Genomic DNA, 20,485 nt, shown 5'->3' with positions numbered 1-20,485 from the left:
TAAGAAAGTAATACTAAGTGTATATTGTGTAGTAAGTTGTTAGTAGCCCATGTGCCTCACCCTAATCATTTGGTCTATTTTCTCTTAATTTCCCTTCATGTTCTGACATTTTGAGAAATGTAATCATCGGATATTGTAAGAGCTTTCATTGTCTGCTTATATGCCCCTTTTATTTATCCTACGGTTCTGACTTGGTGTACAGTGAGAACACTATAGGAACAGACCGTGTTCTGAATTCTGTCGATGTACATTTCAGAAGTGCTGAACAAATAGTTATATTGACTATGTCCGTCCTAACTTGCTCATGAAGGATTTAATCGAAATGACGGGTTGATTGTCTCTTATCCGCTTGTCGTCCCCTTATGCCATAGTTTGTAAATCTCAATTGTCAGTAGAAACCACATTTGTTTAAGCAAGTCAGCCATATCAGCTATGTTTTTTTAAAGGCAATAAATGAGGCTGAATGAACTGTTTTGCTGCCAGACAAGGCTCCGCTGATAGCCAGGTGTAGCAGTGGGATAGTGCAATTCATCTATTGTTTAGTGTTGTGTTGTGGCTTTGCTGGCATGGATCCCACATATTTTTGGGGGGGACCCCACCAAGATGTACATGCTAAAATCGCCACTGGCCTGGACATAAGAAAGAACATGCCCGAATTATACAAAATGTAATATTCTGATTACTGGAAACTCATTCTTAATTGAATTAATATAACACTGAATAGCATAAACTATACCATTACTCTCAACAGATCTTCTCAAAAGTCATGGATGTAGCCTATAGTGTAGGTCCCGTAATACATAAGCATAGATAGGCCACTGATTCGTTCACCAAGAATTCTGCCTGTTCCTGTTGGCTGAATAGGACACGTCAGCACTCAATTTTGTTACACGTTCATTATATGGCAGTCCAAAGTCCTAAAACATTCTTCCGGATAGCCTTGAAGTGATACATGACACATCGCTCTTGGTAAGTCAACTCAACGACTGTAAATTAACTTCATGAATGGAAACAAATCTAAAATGTCTGACATAGAGAATACTACATTATTTCATAATCATTTCATAATCTTGTTACTTTTCACAGGCGATACACCCGATCGCTAAACTTCTAAACAGCAATAGCAACAGATGAAATCGATCAACCGAACTGACAGATCCGTGTCAGCAAAAAGAGTCATCATCAACGAAGGATTTCTTCGCGTACCAGTTTGTAACGTTCTGTGGAAACTGCTGCATTTGGGTTCCATCGAAAATGGCAAATGCAAACAAGATGAGGACGCTTTCAATAGTCAGGTGAATCAAACCATCATTATTGTATCCAACGGCTGCCTTTAACGTTACGAAAATGAGGTTACGATTTCTCAAAAAGAACCTGCTCATTATCCTTGGTGTTTCTTTTATTATTGCCACTGTCATGATCACAACACGTGTATTCATTTCTGATGAAGTCACGGGTGTTGTCGCTCAGGAAAACATGTTGCCTGATGACAAGGCAACGTTTCATTACAGTTCTGTTCCAGAATTGATAAAGTCTATTTACAATGCGAATTACAAGCAATACGTTCAGAATGCGAACAAGTATCCTGGGGAGACTAAATTGGTCCTGGTTATTCAGGTTCACAACAGACCAGACTACCTCAAAATACTCATCAAGTCATTGGAAAATGCAGCTGAGGTCCACAACTTACTGCTGATTTTCAGCCACGACTATTTTTCAGAGGAAATCAATTACATAGTGCAAGGGATAACTTTCTGCAAGGTCTTGCAAATATACTTCCCCTACAGCACACAGCTCTATCCCAGTGAGTTTCCTGGGCAGGATTCACGGGACTGTCCACGAGACATATCCAAGGACGATGCTTTAAAAACAGGATGCCTCAACGCTGAGCATCCAGATTCATATGGCCACTATAGGGACGCCTCCATCACACAGACCAAACACCACTGGTGGTGGAAACTTCACTTTGTGTGGGAGCGAGTGCAAGCTCTGCAAGGTTACAGTGGCTTTGTTGTCTTCCTCGAGGAGGATAACTTCATCTTGCCCGACCTCTACCACCTCTTCAAGGAGATGGTTAAATACAGGAAGAGCAGCTGCCCTGACTGTGACATGTTGGCACTAGGCAACTACAACGGCCTGGCAGAATTTGATAAGCTCAGCAACAAGGTGCAGACTGCCGGGTGGATGTCTACCAAGCACAACATTGGCATGGGCATCTCCAGAGAGGTGTACTACAAGCTAATGGGGTGCAACAATGACTTCTGCTCCTACGATGACTACAACTGGGACTGGACCCTCCAGCACCTGTCAGGGACTTGCATCTCCAAGCCACTCAAAGTGCTGGTGGCCCAGGGGTCCAGGGTTCTACATACTGGTAACTGTGGGCTGCACCAGAACAAGGAGGCCTGTCGCCCTGAGCTGGCCCTAAAGAAAGCACAGGTGTCCCTTAAGCTTGCCAAAGCATCCCTCTTCCCTCAGTCCCTGGCCCTAACAAATGCAGATTCAGTGGAGCACAAGGCTCATATGAAAAACGGAGGGTGGGGTGATATCCGTGACCATGTCCTTTGTAATAACTATGCCAAACGTCTATGAACAAAGGACTTCTCATTCTCATCTTTTTGATGTACTGAGAGGGTTGAGGAAATAAGTGCCATTTAAAATGTTCAGGGTTCCAAAGGCTGCAGTGTGTTATTTTTGAAATGTTTTTTTAATGGGGTCTTCCAAGGGGTTAGCAAAACATTTTGGGGGTTGTTATGGTGTGTATGCAGCAGTGTGATTTATAGCTTGGTTGTTATTACTCATTACCAAAAGTAACATGATCGGCAAATATATTTATTTATTTTTCAAAACAGATTATAAACAAGCTGATTTATTTTTGCTTTCTCTTTTTATGTAACTGGGTTTTCATTTTATTTCTTAAAAATGAAGACACATTTTTATTTAAAGTAAAGCATTACGATGTTATACTTCATAAAAAAATAATATACAATGTTTCAGCACCAGCAGCTAATTATTATGGTGCACATAAATGACTTTACATAGAAAATAAAACTGAATCAGCGTTATACATCCTTGACTTCTATTACATGTTAGACCGTTGCCATTTGTATACATTCTTCAGAACAGATAAGAGTTGAGCCGTTTGCCCAAATGGGGTGACGCTGGTCCAGCTTCAGAATCCCTTCCCCATCCACAGTTATAATCGTTGTGCTTTAAATAATATGTGGTGCATACAGTATAAATAGAAAAACAACAGCAAAAGTCATTGTTTGATATGTAATGCACACAGCTATAGGTTATATTGTATATAGAAAGTGACAATCATGAAATGTCTTGTTATATATATATATATATATATAACATGTCACTAAACCAATGATCACTTTGTAGCTGACAATTGGTTTTACTGGGGAATTACTTACTGTACATAAACTACAGTATGACATGTGTTTGACTGAAATGTGTGGTTTAAAATGTATTATTATTATTTTTTACATTGGAACAACAGGAAATTACTGATATTGGTGTGTTTAATTTCTCATCATTATGACCCTACAAGGATTACCTAGTTTTGCTTTAGCAAATATTTTCATAGCCTTGCACGATATTCCACTTCCCTCCCCCACACACAATTTTCCTAAAAGGGAAATCTGTTTATTTCCTTCTCCTATGCCTTTGCATTTGACAATTTGCACTGATTTTCTTTTTTAAACCAGCTGACATCATTGGATCTGTTTTAAAATACAGGTATAAATGTAACCTAAGGTGCATTGAAGAGTTTCCCTTCAGTAGTGAAAATGTATAGGATGCAGTTGCTTTTATTTTTTACATTTTTATTACAGTGCCTTGTAGACATTCCCCTTTCTGCTGGTTATACCATGTGTAGTTTAAGATCTCATATGCAATATACACTGAGTATACCAAACATTAAGAACAACTATTGAGTTGCCCCTCCACCCCCCCCCCACTCCCCCTTTGGCCTCAGAACACCCTCAGTTTGTTGGGGCATGGACTCCACAAGGTGTCGAAAGTGTTCCACAGGGAGGCTGGCCCATGTTGACTCCAATGCTTCCCACAGATGTGTCAAGTTGTCTGGATGTCCTTTGGGTGGTGGGCCATTCTTGATACACCCGGCAAACTGTTGTGTGAAACCCAGCAGTGTTGCAGTTCTTGACAACTTCTGCACCAGGCACCTACTACCATACCCCTTTCAACGGCAATTCTATCTTTTGTCTTGTCCATTCTCCCTCTGAATGGCACATACACAATCCATGTCTCAATTGTCTAAGGCTTAAAAATACTTCTTTAACCTGTCTCCTCTCCTTGATGTGGATTTAACAAGTGACATCAATAAGTGATCATAGCTTTCTCCTGGATTCATCTGGTCAGTCCATGGAAAGAGCATGTGTTGTTGATGTTTTGTATACTCATTGTATATTTATATGACAAATGAATGCTGAATATCATTGAATGGTTACTCCAATGGTTATTCCAATCTGGATTTCAATTGCCATGTACTCTTATAGTCCACCTGGCACAGCCAGAAGAGGACTGGCCACCCCTCAGAGCCTGGTTCCTATCTAGGTTTCATACATGGTTCCTGCCTTTCTAGGGAGTGTTTCCTAGCTACCGTGCTTCTACATCTGCATTGTTTGGGGTTTTAGGCTGTGGTTCTGTATAGCACTGTGTGACATCTGCTGATGTAAAAATAGCTTCATAAATACATTAGATTGATACTCCCCCACCTTTTATTCTAAAGCACAATCTTTTGCAGGTATTTTTGTTAACTTTTTCATGTTGGTTACCTGATCCAAATGACACATTCACATGCTAGTCGGAACTAGGAAACTCTGAAATGTCCGAATTGCTAACTGATTGAACGTGGCACCCGTATAACTACAACCAGGTAGCAAGTTGGCCATTTCTGAGTTTCCTAGTTCCGACTTGAACGTGGCAATATTCCTATTGGGAAATGTTAATTTGATTTGTGAAATTATGTTCAAACAAAAGCTTGAAATAGTGTTTCTGCCCATGTTTTACTTTAAATTACAATAGTCATACATAAGCATTTGGATAGCATATCTGTCTATTTGCTCTAGCGTTGGTTTTTATTCTCCAAAGAAATTGAACTACAGTATGAGATGGTAAGACAAAATGTAGGCTGTGATGCCAATCTTCAGAAGTGATGGTTTGTAAATGGGCTGGTTATGAATATGATATGTTCATGTGAGGAAATTAAATGCCCAAAGCTCTCAAATCAGTGGGTTTATTTGGTACAGTCAATAGTTTTAACTGGTCTGTGATCAGTTATACAATTTTAATTAAAATGTATTAACATTACAGTTAAAGCGGATACTAGACCTGTCCCAAGAAGCAGCAAGTTGTCACATGACTCAATACGCTTTTTCCACTGGTCAAGATCCATTCTGTGCCTTTATTTCCGGAAGTGCATCTTCAGATTGTCAGATCCAAGGTTCGTAAATATCACTTCCATAATATTGTACAAACTAGACTTGTGTTTATAGATTTTCTTATTTGGCGATTAGGTAATTCGAAAGCTAGGTCGCTAACGTTAGCCACAGTACATTAGCTAGCTAGTTGGGAGTTGCTGCTGTCACATTTGGGTGGGTATTCATTAGTCGTATTCCGTTGCAAAACGTCTTTGCAAACGGAACCGTTTACAACGAAAACGAGAGATTCTATGGGACATTTTCAGTAAAGACTGTCCTCGTCTCGTTCTGTTTGATTCCTAGAGTAAACCAACGGAATCCGACTACCCCCCCCCCTAATTTAATTTGGGTTACAGTAATATTCACGTCTATTTAGTTGTTGGTAGGTATCTAGTAACATTATACGAACAATGTAGTGTGGAAGAGGTTTACAATAGCAATATGCCCACCCGTCTAGCCTACATAATAATGAGAAGCTAGCTGCTAGGCCATCAGTGTACACGTCAAGGCAAGACCGTCATTGATTGTTGTCATCAAGCCACAGCCAACAAGTAAGATACGTTTACTATCATATCACCAGTCTTTTATTTGTAGATAATCAGGCCAATTTATATGCAATTATGTATGTTTGAATATTGTTAATTGATTTCCCTTTCCATCCAGCTTTTACCATCCAAGCCACAGAATGAGTCATTGGTTCCACCGAAACCCATTGAAAGCAACTGCACCTGTTTCCTTCAACTTCTATGGAGTTGCTGGTAGCCCATCAGCAAATAAGATATGCAAGTATGTACATGTGTACACTTTGCAATTGATATCCATTCTATGACAATTGACCCTTCGCTATGCCCTGCCCCCCTCGGTTACTCTTACAACATTTTCCCCAGGAAGCCCAATAGAGCTTGCCAGCTTGCAGGAAATTAGTTGCCTCAGGTTCGTTCAGCCTATCCTAAGGTGGACTCGGGTTTTGGGATAAATGCAGAAAATAAGTGAGGTTAACACAGGCTTAGGAGATCTTATACGTTTTGTCCTATGATATAATATCAATCAGTTAACCTGGCCTTTATGAATTATGAAGCCTTTATGTGCTTTTTTTTATTATGGAACATCACGTTTCTCATGGAACATCACGTATAAGATCTCCTAAGCCTCTGTTTAGCACAGACCTTATTTTCTGCGTTTATCCAAAAACCCTCAAAAAAATTGCATTAATTTCCAAATAGGCTTTGTCCAGCGAGCCATGGCGGAGTTTAGTGCCCACAAAAAGATGCCATTACTATTTCTCTCTATTCCTGAGTCAACCGCTGGCGAAATCCCCTGACAATGATCTCAAACTGTATTTCTAATACACAATGAAATTGAACTCTGACTACCCCTTACTAATCAGAAAACATTTGGGTATGTTGTGTTGGACTGGTATTACAAGTCGTTATACAACAGGTGGGTCTAATCCTCAATGCTGATTTGGTTAAAAACGCATTCCAGCAGGTGTCTATTCCACAAGTTACCACCGGCTAAATGTTTTACTTTAAATTGCCTATTTACTCTGTTCCATTTGACACTGCAATCCACTCTCTCATCAGCCCAGCCAGGCAATTTTTATAAACTTGATCTCCACTATAAAAAGCCTCTAGACATTATCTTACTGTAAAGTCGTTCGTCTGTTGAATGAAGAGAGTCAGACCGAAATACAGCGTGTAGGTTACTCATGACTTTAATTAAGATAATCCCGGTACATGAAATAACTGTATATGAAAACAACAAACGGAACAAGAAACCTATTACAGCCTATCTGGTGACTACAACACTAAGACAGGAACAAACACCCACAAATTACAACGCGAAAGTCAGGCTGTCTAAATACGGTTCTCAATCAGAGACAACGACAAGCACCTGACTCTGATTGAGAATCGCCCCAGGCAGCCAAGCCTAACTAGACACACCCCTAATCATACACAATCCCAATTACTACAAACCCCAATACGAAAACCAACATATAAACCCATGTCACACCCTGGCTTACCCAAACATATACCAAAAACACAAAATATAATGACCAAGGCGTGACACTTACATTTATTTTAGACTAACATTTAGTTTTCAACAGCGGAGGTTTGTACAAACCTTGCTGTCTGTCTCTCTGACATTTACACGTTTCAATATTCAAATTGGATCTCCAGCTGTCCCGTAGTAATGAACGTGTCGGGAGGAGACAGACCGACAGACAGGTAGGCAGCGTTAGTCAGCCAGTCGAAACCATGAATCATCATCATTTTATGGGTACATACAAAGAACTATCAATAGAAAACAGGTCAAACGAAACGAAGTGCAGGTAGTTTAAAGTCTTTCCAGCTTTAGTTTGAAGTGATTGTGTTAGCTGTGTTGTAGGCTAGCTCTCGGTAAATACCCATTAAATTGCTGGGAGATTACACATGGGGTGTGCGACTTTCTTTATTTTGATAGTTTATAGTTTATTTGACGTTAGTCACCACCTCCACACAAACTATTTTCTGGGTGTGCGCCAGCTCATGTTTTTTTTTTTGTAGGCTAGCTCTCGAACAAAAGTGTCCGGACGAGAGAGCACATTTTATATGCCGGGGAAATCGCACATCATTAGCTTATTGTTATGGATGTATCCAAATAAATGTCACATGGAAACTGTTCATGCAAATGCAGCTACTGTTCTGGCTGCACGGTTTGATGTGACTGTAAGTTAGCCATAGTTGGCTAGCTAGCCAGCAAGGGATAAGAACGTTAGCAGCCAGTATGGCAATGGATAATTTAGAATGAACAACTGGGTCACATCCATAGATACAGAACAAAAAGACTGAACGACTGGGTCACGTCTCTGGCAATGGAATCGATTGAACAAACTACCAGCCGGCTTGGGTAGCATCCCTAGATTTGTGTTGGGACTACAGTACCAGTTAAAGGTTTGGACACACCTACTCATTCAAGGTTGTTTTTTAAATTTGTACTATTTTCTGTATTGTAGAATAATAGTGAAGACATCAAAACTATGAAATAACACATGGAATCATGTAGTAACCAAAAAAGTGTTTTAAACAAATCAAAATATATTTTATATTTGAGATGATTCAAATAGCCACACTTTGCCTTGATGACATCTTTGCACACTCTTGGCATTCTCTCAACCAGCTTCATGAGGTAGTGACCTGGAATGCATGTCAATTAACATGTGTGCCTTGTTGTCTGTCCTTCTTAATGTGTTTGAGCCAATCAGTTGTGTTGTGATAAGGTAGGGGTGGTATACAGAAGATGCCCCTATTCTACAATGTAGAAAATAGTAATAATAAACAAAAACCCTTGACTGAGTAGGTGTACAAACTTTTGACTGGTACTGTATATCTTGTGGAAGGATGAAATAGTATGAATACATTCATAAAAATAAAGCTTTTAATAGAAAATATATCAATCGTTATTATTTTGAATAAAAGTGATAATGCCCTCGAAGCCGGTGTTTGGAAGATATATTGGCACTGTTTGTCGGCCCTCAACTTCGCCTCGGGCCTAAAAAGACCCGTGCCAATATATCCTCCAAGCAACGGCTTCTCTGGCATTATAACTTAAGTGGAGCTAGTAGAGGTCGACCAATTATGATTTTTCAGTACCGATTTATTGGAGGACCAAAAAAAGCAGATTTTGTTTTTATTTATTTTAAATGTATTTTTTTCTTTATATATATATATATTGTAATATATATATAATCAATGTAATCAGCCATATATTTATATATATATTTTTTATATATATATATATATATATATATATATATATATATATATATATATATATATATATATATATACGGAAACTATCATTTCGACAAAATGTTTTCTTTCATTAAAATACGGAACCATTCCATATTTTATCTAACGGGTGGCATCCATAAGTCTAAATATTGCTCTTAATTTGCACAACCTTCAATGTAATGTCATAATTAATTACGGTCTTTGTTTGAAAGAAATGGTCTTCACACAGTTCGCAACGAGCCAGGTGGCACAAACTGCTGCATATACCCTGACTCTGCTTGCACAGAACGAAAGAGAAGTGACACAATTTCCCTAGTTAAAATAAATTCATGTTAGCAGGCAATATTAACTAAATATGCAGGCTTTAAAAAATATACTTGTGTATTGATTTTAAGAAACGCATTGATGTTTAGGTACTAGAGTTTGACCGATTTAATCGGAATGGCCGATTTAATTGGGGCCGATTTCAAGTTTTCATAACAATCGGTAATTTTGGATGCCGATTTAAATTTTTATTTTATTTATTTATTATTATTTTTTTACGCCTATTATTTAATCTCTATTTAACTAGGCAAGTCAGTTAAGAACACATTCTTATTTTCAATGACGGCCTAGGAACGGTGGGTTAACTGCCTTGTTCAGGGGCAGAACGACAGATTTTTACCTTGTCAGTTCAGGGATTCAATCTTGCAACCTTACGGTTAACTAGTCCAATGCTCTAACCACCTGCCTCACGAGGAGCCCGCCTGTTAAACGAATGCAGTAAGAAGCCAAGGTAAGTTGCTAGCTAACATTAAACTTAATTAATCATAATCACTAGTTATAACGACATATGGTTGATGATATTACTAGTTTATATAGCGTGTCCTGCGTTGAATATAATCGATGCAGTGCGCATTCGCGAAAAAGGACTGTCGTTGCTCCAACATGTACCTAACCATAAACACCCATGCCTTTCTTAAAACACAAAAGTATATTTTTAAACCTGCATATTTAGATAAAATAAATCCAGGTTAGCATGCAATATTAACCAGGTGAAATTGTGTCACTTCTATTGCGTTCATTGCACGCAGAGTCAGGGTATATGCAACAGTTTGGGCCGCCTGGCTCATTGCAAACTAATCTGCCAGAATTGTATGTAATTATAACATAACATTGAAGGTTGTACAATGTAACAGGAATATTTAGACTGATGGATGCCACCTGTTAGATAAAATATACGGAACGGTTCCGTATTTCACTGAAAGAATAAACGCCTTGTTTTCGAGATGATAGTTTCTGGATTCGACCATATTAATGACCTAAGGCTCGCATTTCTGTATGTTATTATGTTATAATTAAGTCTATGATTTGGTAGAGCAGTCTGACTGAGCGATGGTAGGCACCAGCAGGCTCGTAAGCATTCATTCAAACAGCACTTTCGGTGCATTTTTCCAGCAGCACTGCTGTTTAACTTCAAGCCTATCAACTCCTGAGATTAGGCTGGTGTAACGATGTGATGTGAAATGGCTAGCTAGTTAGCAGGGTGCGCAATAATAGCGTTTCAAACGTCACTGGCTCTGAGACTTGGAGTAGTTGTTGAAAATAATAATTTGTTCTTAACTGACTTGCCTAGTAAAATAAAGGTTAAAAAATAAAATAAAAAAAAAAAATTGGCGTTGAAAAATCATAAACGGTCGACCTCTATTAGGTACACATTGGTGCAACTTGCACTTGTTAAATCATTACCCGTTTGGCGAAGTAGGCTGTGATTCAATGATAACTTAACAGGCACCACATCGATTATTTGCAACGCAAGACAAGCTAGATAAACTAGTAATATCATAAACCATGTGTAGTTAACTAGTGATTATGTTAAGATTGATAGTTTTTTTTCTAAGATACGTTTAATACTAGCTTGCAACTTACCTTGGCTCCTTGCTGCACTCGTGTAATAGTTGGTCAGCCTGCCACGCCGTCTCCTCGTGGATTGCAATGTAATCAGCCATAATCGGCTTCCAAAAATGCCGATTACTGATTGTTATGAAAACTTGAAATCGGCCATGCCGATTAATCGGTCGCCTTCTAGTAGCTAGCCATTGCTCTGACTTCACTGTCAGCATACAGTCAAAGCTAGCCACTGTCGTGTCTTTGGCATCATTAAAGTGAAGACTGTTATTTTTATCAAATCAATTTTCTGTAATTATTGTTACGTGATTAAACTAATCATGTAAATGTAATTAACTAGGAAGTCAGGGCACCAAGGAAAATCTTCAGATTACAGTTATAATTTTCCTAATAACTTTTTAGATATTTTAATATCTGATCAATTAGTCTTCTAATTAATTACTTATTCTTTACCTCACGTTAGTCTCATTCCAAACGTCGTAAATTGTTGGTTATCTGCACGAACCCAGCCTTCACTATGAATCATCCATACATCAATTTTCTTAATAATTTATTTACTAACTAAATAATCACAGAAATGCATAAACAAGCAAACAAAGTAGATATGGTTACAAGGAAATGATACGGGATGTGCCCTAGTGGGCTAAACTGATATGACGCTTGGTAGACAAAGCGGCTGAGAAGGGCGCAAAAGACAAAAGACACTACACAGTTGCTAATTATAATTGAAATGCTAATCCTTTGCACATGAACGCTCACTCATTCGGGCATAATTGCAATCAATAAATTATATATTTACACTCAGTGTGTTGTCATGATCTCTGTTGGAATCATCCTTCTTTCTGTTGGAAAGTTAATCTGAACTTCTCTCTCCCATGAAGTCTTTTGGATACTTCAGAGTCCCATTCAGAAATGTTCTTATAGTATAGATGTTTTGTCGGTCTTCACATTCAGTCAACATAAATTCTAGCTGCAGACTAGTAATTCGTATCGAAGATTTGCTCTTATTCTGTCGATCGATAGTCTCCGAGTTGTACCATTCCCACCAGTGTAGCCAATGTTCCACATGGTTTGGTTAGAAATTCAAAAACCGAGGAATGCATGGTCTCTACTCAAACCTTAGCCCTCTCGGTAATCGAGGTACGCTTGGTCTGAAGTGGGCTTCTCCAGGTGGGGTTTATATTCGGAACAGCAGAAATGGGCTGACCCATGATGCCAGATCAATGTCTGTGTTCATGGGGTGGGCCAATGACTTGGAATCCAATTCCCTTTCAAATTTAACTCTTTCATTAAACAGTTTAAAATCGCATTACATCATTTCGCAAATAGTTTAATCTTTACTCGTTCATTTTATACAATAATTAGATGCAAATCTCATAACGGAGACTCTTGTATAAACAGAGTTATGGTATTGTGGCTGTATTGTCTATCATGAGGTCACAAACATTAGACAAAATGGACCAGTTGTAGCTGGATTCTCCACCGACCGTTTACACATTCTCCAAAACATGGATTTTGTTCAGTTCTCAAGTTCTGTGAGGTAGACGAAGTTCCTTTGTCCTACTGTGAACCCTCTCTCTATACTGCATGGCCGGGAGGGAAGAGGGTCTCCTCCAGGAATTTACGATCTGAGATAACAGAGCCTGGGTGTAAGGGGAAGAGAGAGAGGGGGATGATACTCGCTATACCCAAAGAAAGCCATGTCATGACACCACTTTTGGAGCCAACTAGTTCTCTCAAATTGTATTATGATGTTGACAACATGGGAGTTGTATTCATAACATTTAACTTAGCTAGCTAACATACATTTTGAGAAATCAAGTTATATTAAGTGGCTCTCTAGCTAGCATTAGCAATGTTTGGCAGTCAATGAGACAGCTAGCGAACCAGCTGAGGTGGCAAACAATATAACAAGTATAATTTTGGATTAAAAAAATACTCCAACCACAGGCTCTGCATTTCAGGAATCAGAGTAGCAAGTACTCCTGGTGCACTGTTCAACTATTTAGCCATTTAAACATTTATTTTTAAAGAAAACTCTCCGGTTTTGCCATACCCCTCACTGGCTTTCATGCAATTTTAAACATGAGCGCATCCAAGGTGTCTGACTCGACAACAGTTGCTGCCCAAAATTCTGCTGCAAGGCTTAGCGAAGGGTCAGTTGAGAACACATACACACTTTAGCAGTGCTCACTGTTTTTTATAGTGTTTTTGTATGGTCTCTACACACTGCTCATCATGCATCACTATTCCTTTTTTTTCTATTAATAATCTGTTTCTGGTCTTTTGATTGCTTGACATGACATAGGATTCATTGCATCTCTGGATGGCACCAAACAAGAGAACAAGCTTCGGTTCATGCAGAACTTCAAGTGGACTGACACTTTGCAAGGAAACACCCCAAGGTAAAGCCTTCTAGCCCATAGGTGGTTTCACAGATGTGGTTAGTTACCCCCATCAGCCCCACAGTCAGAGCTCTACACATACAACATACAGTAAATGTCAGTCAAGGTTTTAGTTACAGTACAATACATCGTTATCAATGAAACGCCACAATACGGTGCAGAGTGTTCAATTTGCCTGCTGCAGGGAAAGGAGACTCCCAGCTCTGCTAAAAACATTGACAACTGCATGTCATTTAATGGATTGTTTAATAAATGTTCACTATTTTGTTGTAATATCACCTCTTGAAGAGCATAGTCAGAACTACACATTTCCGATTATTCCATGCAAAACAACTGTGCAAATTTTGCTCTGTCATCAGAGTTATACAACAAGTAACTGCATGCTTTTCATGGTCAGTAAACATGAAATGATCAAGTAATTTCAGATACATCAGTGTAGCCTCACATACAGTACCAGTCAAAATTACGGCCTTTGTTAGGAATAAATGGACTTTACACAGTTCGCAATGAGCCAGGCGGCCCAAACTGCTGCATATTCCCTGACTGCATGCACGGAATGCAAGAGAAGTAACAATTTCCCTAGTTAAAAGAAATTAATGTTGGCAGGCAATATTAACTAAATATGCAGGTTTAAAAAATATATACTTGTGTATTGATTTTAAAGAAAGGTATTGATGTTTATAGTTAGGTACATTGGTGCAACAACAGTGCTTTTTTCGCAAATGTGCTTGTTAAATCATCACCCATTTGCCGAAGTAGGCTGTGATTCAATGAGAAATTAACAGGCACCGCATCGATTATATGCAATGCAGGATATGCTAGATAACTATACATGGTTGATGATATTACTAGTTTAACTAGTGATTATGTTAAGATTGATTGTTTTTTATAAGATAAGTTTAATACTAGCTAGCAACTTACCTTGGCTCCTTGCTGCCCTCGTGTAACAGGTAGTCAGCCTGCCACGCAGGCTCCTCGTGGAGTGGAATGTAAGGCAGGTGGTTAGAGCGTTGGACTATTAACCGGAAGGTTGCAAAAACGAATCACTGAGCTGACAAGGTAAAAATCTGTCGTTCTGCCCCTGAACAAGGCAGTTAACCCACCGTTCCTAGGCCGTCATTGAAAATAAGAATGTGTTCTTAACTGACTTGCCTAGTTAAATAAAGGTGTAAAAAAAAAATCTACAAATTGGTGTCCAAAAATACAGATTACCGATTCTTATGAGAACTTGAAATCGGCCATAATTAATCGGCCATTCCGATTAATCGGTCGACCTCTAGTCTATATAAGGTTCCGCAGTTGCCGGTGCATGTCAGAGCAAAAACCAAGCGATGAGGTTGAAGAATTGTCTGTAGAGCTCCGAGACAGGATTGTGTCGAGACACAGATCTAGGGAAGAGTACCAACAAATGTAGCATGATGGTGGCATCATGCTGTGTGGATGTTTTTCAGCGGCAGGAACTGGGAGACTAGTCAGGATCGAGGGAAAGATGAACAAGAGATCCTTGATGAAAACCTGCTCCAGAGTGCTCAGGACCTCAGACTGGGGCATAGGTTCACCTTCCAACAGGACAACGACCCTAAGCACACAGCCAAGATAACGCAGGGTTTCTGATTGACCTTGAGTGGCCCAGCCAGAGCCTTGATTTGAACCTGATCTAACATCTATGGAGAGACCTGAAAATAGCTGTGCAGCGACCTTCCCCATCCAACCTGACAGAGCTTGAGAGGATCTGCAGAGAAAAGTGGGAGAAACTCCCCAAATACAGGTGTGTCAAGCTTGTAGCGTCATACCCAAGAAGACTCGGCTTTAATCGCTGCCGAAGGTTCTTCAACAAAGTACTGAGTAAAGGGTCTGAGTACTTATGTAAATGTGATATTTACCTTTTTTATTTGTATTACATTTGCAAAAATGTATAAACCTGTTTTTGCTTTGTCATTATGAGGTATTGTGTGTAGATTGAGGGGGAAGAATTATTTAGCATTTTTTAGCATAAGACTAACGTAACAAAGTGGAAAAAGTTAAGGGGTCTGAATACTTTCCGAAGGCTATCCTCACAAATCAAAGTTTACACGATCAATTAATGTTTACTGAACATGAAAAGCAGGCAGTTGCATGCTCTGATAGAGCTAAATGTAGAATAATTGTAAATGTGTAGTTCTGACAATGCTGGGGTTCTCCTTGCCACCCAGCAACTAAGTCAAATGCTCTGCACTGTATTGTGACGTTTAATTGAGAACTACCTATAGCCTTGTCTTGGTTCTTTTGTATTTCCAGCTGACATTTTATAAATGTGTTATTACTTCATTACTCAGGCTCAATATTTAATTTAGTTCTCTCACCTCAAACAGATGTTTCCGTCCATTATTGAAATACACGGTCTCTCTCCAATACTATTATTGTTATTAACATCCTGTCCCGTTAGTGCCCAACAAGATGCTATTTTTGAACTGGTCTCCATGGCCTTCAATGTTGCAATTTGGCATGCCAAGTTTGCCTCAAGACTTGCAGGAAAGGAAAAGTATGTTTATTTTCTGCTTTACTAATTTATTCTCATACAATATATCTCATTATGCAAGAAAGGTCATTTATGACCTTGATGTTATTTCACACTTGTTCCATTGACATATCAATATTGTAAAGGGAACAGGTTAACATTCTAATATTTACCCCTTTTCAGTGTAACTGAGGTAGAAGCAAAAGATGTCCACAGGAGCCTGAAATTTGCTGCTGGCATTTTCAAGCACCTCAAGGTGATTAGCTTATTTTGTCTCTGTATAATGACAATAATTATATTAATATGTTTTATTTTAAATGCTTTTCAAGACACCTAAAGTCACTTTGCATAGTGAGATAATCAGCAAGTAAAAAATAAACCACACTGATAAACCCATCAACGATGGTTCCCATATTGCCCACTTTACATTAACGTCAACACATGGTGAACAATGTGAATACATTACAGTATCATCAACCTGAACACAAGTTGCTGGTTGTTGGTGCATGGTTGTGTCTGGCAGCAGACCCGTCCTCCTCTGGTCTCTCTCCTGTAGGAGGTCTACATCCCCCGCCTCATCACCCCAGCGGAGAAGGGCCGGGACCTAGACCCCAGAGTCGTCAAATCAAATCAAATTTTATTTGTCACATACACATGGTTAGCAGATGTTAATGAGAGTGTAGCGAAATGCTTGTGCTTCTAGTTCCGACAATGCAGTGATAACCAACAAGTAATCTAACTAACAATTCCAAAACTACTGTCTTATACACAGTGTAAGGGGATAAGGAATATGTACATAAGGATATATGAATGAGTGATGGTACAGAGAAGCATACAGTAGATGGTATCGAGTACAGTATATACATATGAGATGAGTGTGTAGACAAAGTAAACAAAGTGGCATAGTTAAAGTGGCTAGTGATACATGTATTACATAAGGATGCAGTCGATGATGTAGAGTACAGTATATACATATGCATATGAGATTAATAATGTAGGGTAAGTAACATTATATAAGGTAGCATTGTTTAAAGTGGCTAGTGATATATTTACATTTCCCATCAATTCCCATTATTAAAGTGGCTGGAGTTGGGTCAGTGTCAATGACAGTGTGTTGGCATCAGCCACTCAATGTTAGTGGTGGCTGTTTAACAGTCTGATGGCCTTGAGATAGAAGCTGTTTTTCAGTCTCTCGGTCCCAGCTTTGATGCACCTGTACTGACCTCGCCTTCTGGATGATAGCGGGGTGAACAGGCAGTGGTTCGGGTGGTTGATGTCCTTGATGATCTTTATGGCCTTCCTGTAACATCGGGTGGTGTAGGTGTCCTGGAGGGCAGGTAGTTTGCCCCCGGTGATGCGTTGTGCAGTCCTCACTACCCTCTGGAGAGCGTTACGGTTGAGGGCGGAGCAGTTGCCGTACCAGGCGGTGATACAGCCCACCAGGATGCTCTCGATTGTGCATCTGTAGAAGTTTGTGAGTGCTTTTGGTGACAAGCTGAATTTCTTCAGCCTCCTGAGGTTGAAGAGGCGCTGCTGCGCCTTCTTCACGACGCTGTCAGTGTGAGTGGAGTGAGTCATGGACACCTACATGGTCCAGTGCAAAGCAGAGGCACAGGAAGGTAGCTACACTGGACTCAGTCCACTTCTCTGCATAATTATTAGGGTCAGGAGCTGACAACGTGTCTTGGCAGGGTAAACTCTGGAGTCTTATGACAATCTCATGGCAGTGTGTATGTGGGATTCACTGAGTGAGAACAGGACTTACGATATCATAATGCTGTAAAATTATATCAGCAGTTGTTAACTTCGTTTTTGATGTTTGCAGTGACGATTGCCAGAGCGATTGAACTCAAGCATAACGCCACTCTCATTGCAGCCTTGGCCTTCGAGACCGCAAACTTCTACCAGAAAGCTGGTAAGTATTTAGGGGTTTTCTGTCACATCCTGACTTTGTTTCATTTTTTGTAATGATCTTATATAGGAATGTCTTGATCTAACCACTGTTTGTCCTGCTGATCACTCAAAATAATGTTATCCTCTTGGTCTTCACAGACCACACACTGAACACCCTGGAACCAGAGTGCAGCAGTAAGTGGAGGAATTACCTCCAGCTGAAACAGCACTTCTACATGGCCTATGTATGTCCTTGAGCAGTCTAGACAGTTGAGTTTGTTTGTTTTGATTGTTCTGGAAATGCTAAGATACTAATTCTAATGATGCTATTATTTGTCACTTCCAGGCATATTGCTACCATGGACAAACTCTCCTCGCGAGCGACAAGTGTGGCGAGTCAATAAAATCGCTCCAAGAAGCAGAAAAGTGTTGGTATTTCTGTGGTAGATTGTGTTTTGCATTCTTGAAGCACTACACAGATGTCTCTTCATCTTAACAATTGTAAACACTTATACCGCATGCTTGCTGTGTTTAGGCTACTCCAGAGCCGAGGCTCTGTGCAAAGAGTACCGTCAGACCAAAGGGCCGGGTAGCACAGCCAAGCCCTCTGAGCAGCTCTTCTTCACCATGCTGGGTGCCTGATCAAAAATACATTGCAAAAGTGCGAGAGAAAATGGATTCATGTGAGTCACACACACATCCAGAATAACATTTATTTGTGTATAGTAAATAACAGTAAGTAGTTGTAGCATTTATACACAAATTTAATTGCTCCAGATACTTTCACAAGGTCCCAGCCGAGGTGCCCCAGCTAGAGCTGAAGGCTAGCTATGGCCTGGCCGAGCCAATATCCTTTGAGTTCCCAGCCGTCAGCGAGCAGTGCACCCCTGAAGTCTACACCACTTTTGACCTCACCAAGGGGGCCAAAGCTGAGAAGGTAATGCTGCTCAGACATTTGGCACTGCAACAGATAATTTTGTTACTATAGCTTTGTCTTTGATTGCAGGCCAAACCCAAGCAGGAAGAAGAGGTTAAGCCAATGAAGGAACCAGATTTGAAGCCTCAGAAAGATACAGGCTGCGTCATATCATAAACAGAGGGGGGGGGGGGGTGACAAGAAAAACATGACTGCATGGATTTATTGATGCATTGGTTTGTTTTATCTGTACTGTTTTATGATCAGTGATTTACAGTAGCATGACCATCTGTTGTAGTGCATTTTATACATAGTTGTTTTCTATTTTTTTATGTTCATGATCAAATATTATTGGGCCAGACTTTATATTTGAAATGTTCTCTCACTAGTCCTGTTGGGGATTTTGGATATTTATTTTTTTGCTGTCATTTAAGAAACGGACAATTAATATAGCAAGAACTTATGACACTCCACGATGATTATCCAATCATTTGTATGTTTTCAATTTAATTTTTCAATCGCTGAGATTCTCTAATTGAATCAGTTTTTTTGCAAGTGAAAGGACACTGTACACACAGGATCACATTATTCATACCCAAGGCTAGTCATTATTGGGTATGGCCTGTATTTATGATAATAACCATTGTTTAATATTCCCCTCTTTATTGGAGACTTGAGGAATAGGCGGTGCTTGTATTGGGTCAAAATAACCTGAACAAGGCTGGCTGTTCAGTAGGAACATGGAATATCATCTTGGAAGTTCTCAGGAAAGCTCGATGTTCTAAATATAAATGTCATGCATGACGGCTCTGCATGAGAGAGGAGCAGGCCTGTTTTACACAAAATCTTTGAACGTTCCATAACATTGTGCCCTATGGAAGGTGATGTAGGTCTTCCTGACACTCAGAAATGTGTTGTAAAAAAAACTCTTGACTAGTGGCCATGGTTGCTGGTCTAAAAGATTAACTTCCAGTGAAACTGGAGGGCGCGCAATTCAAAATATTTTTCCTCTGGCACAGGTTTCATATGTTCACATATAACGATGAAATATTCACTTACTTTTTGAAAATCATCCTCTGATTTGTCATCTAAAGGGTCCCTCTATAACATGTAGTGTCATTTTGTTAGATAATATCCTTCTTTATATCCCAAAAAGTCAGTTTAGTTGGCGCCATCGATTTGAGTAATCCACTCGTTCAACTTGTAGAGAAAAGAATCTGAAAATCTACCCCTAAACTTCGTTTCAACAAGTCAAAATATGTTCTATTTACTCATTAGATACCGTAAAATGTAATCAAACTATAATATTTATTTCGGAAAGAAGTATGTTCAATAGGAAACCGGTTTTAGCAGGTGTGTAATGTCTTCATGGTGCGCCCAAACACAAATTTCCAAGACGTGTCCTTCTAAAACTGATATTTCTCATTTGTTTTTAGTTACAAGCCTGAAACCTTGAATGTAAACTGCTGACACCCTGTGGAAGCCATAGGAATTGCATCCAGGGAGCTAATATTCAATATGACCTTTCTCTTGCATTTCTAAGAAGATGGTCTCTCTCAAAAAAAATCAGTTTGGTTTTTCTTTGGATTTTCTCCTACCATATCTTTTGTTATATTCTCCTACATTATTTTAACATTTCTACAGACTTCAAATGTTTTCTTTCC

At 39.4% G+C, this 20,485-nt stretch overlaps 2 protein-coding genes and 1 long non-coding RNA gene across 3 annotated transcripts; all 3 read left to right on the top strand.

Moving 5' to 3' along the window:
• The first annotated feature begins 856 nt into the window (after positions 1-856).
• On the top strand, positions 857-3,067 carry LOC123995150 (alpha-1,6-mannosyl-glycoprotein 2-beta-N-acetylglucosaminyltransferase-like). Its single transcript, XM_046298539.1, has 2 exons — positions 857-969; positions 1,087-3,067. Exon 2 carries the CDS (start codon positions 1,348-1,350, stop codon positions 2,590-2,592), a length of 1,245 nt encoding a protein of 414 aa, XP_046154495.1. The 5' UTR covers positions 857-969; positions 1,087-1,347; the 3' UTR covers positions 2,593-3,067.
• A 2,412-nt stretch (positions 3,068-5,479) lies between these two features.
• On the top strand, positions 5,480-15,021 carry LOC123995157. Its single transcript, XR_006831784.1, has 4 exons — positions 5,480-6,001; positions 6,114-6,236; positions 13,419-13,515; positions 14,967-15,021. It is a non-coding gene; the product is annotated as an uncharacterized LOC123995157 (long non-coding RNA).
• Positions 15,022-15,974: 953 nt separating this feature from the next.
• Positions 15,975-20,348, top strand: LOC123995542 (BRO1 domain-containing protein BROX-like). The gene is given in 10 exon segments (XM_046299179.1): positions 15,975-16,036; positions 16,210-16,268; positions 17,838-17,927; positions 18,065-18,150; positions 18,252-18,333; positions 18,441-18,539; positions 18,542-18,569; positions 18,571-18,588; positions 18,683-18,842; positions 18,912-20,348. Coding segments are annotated over 10 exon segments (771 nt in total). The 3' UTR covers positions 18,999-20,348.
• Positions 20,349-20,485: the final 137 nt, after the last annotated feature.

The sequence above is a fragment of the Oncorhynchus gorbuscha genome, linkage group LG14 (assembly GCF_021184085.1).
Source record: "Oncorhynchus gorbuscha isolate QuinsamMale2020 ecotype Even-year linkage group LG14, OgorEven_v1.0, whole genome shotgun sequence".
Classification (NCBI taxonomy): Eukaryota; Metazoa; Chordata; class Actinopteri; order Salmoniformes; family Salmonidae; genus Oncorhynchus; species Oncorhynchus gorbuscha.
The sequence above is the reverse complement of the archived record's forward strand: the minus strand, read 5'-3'. Positions and strand labels throughout refer to the sequence as shown.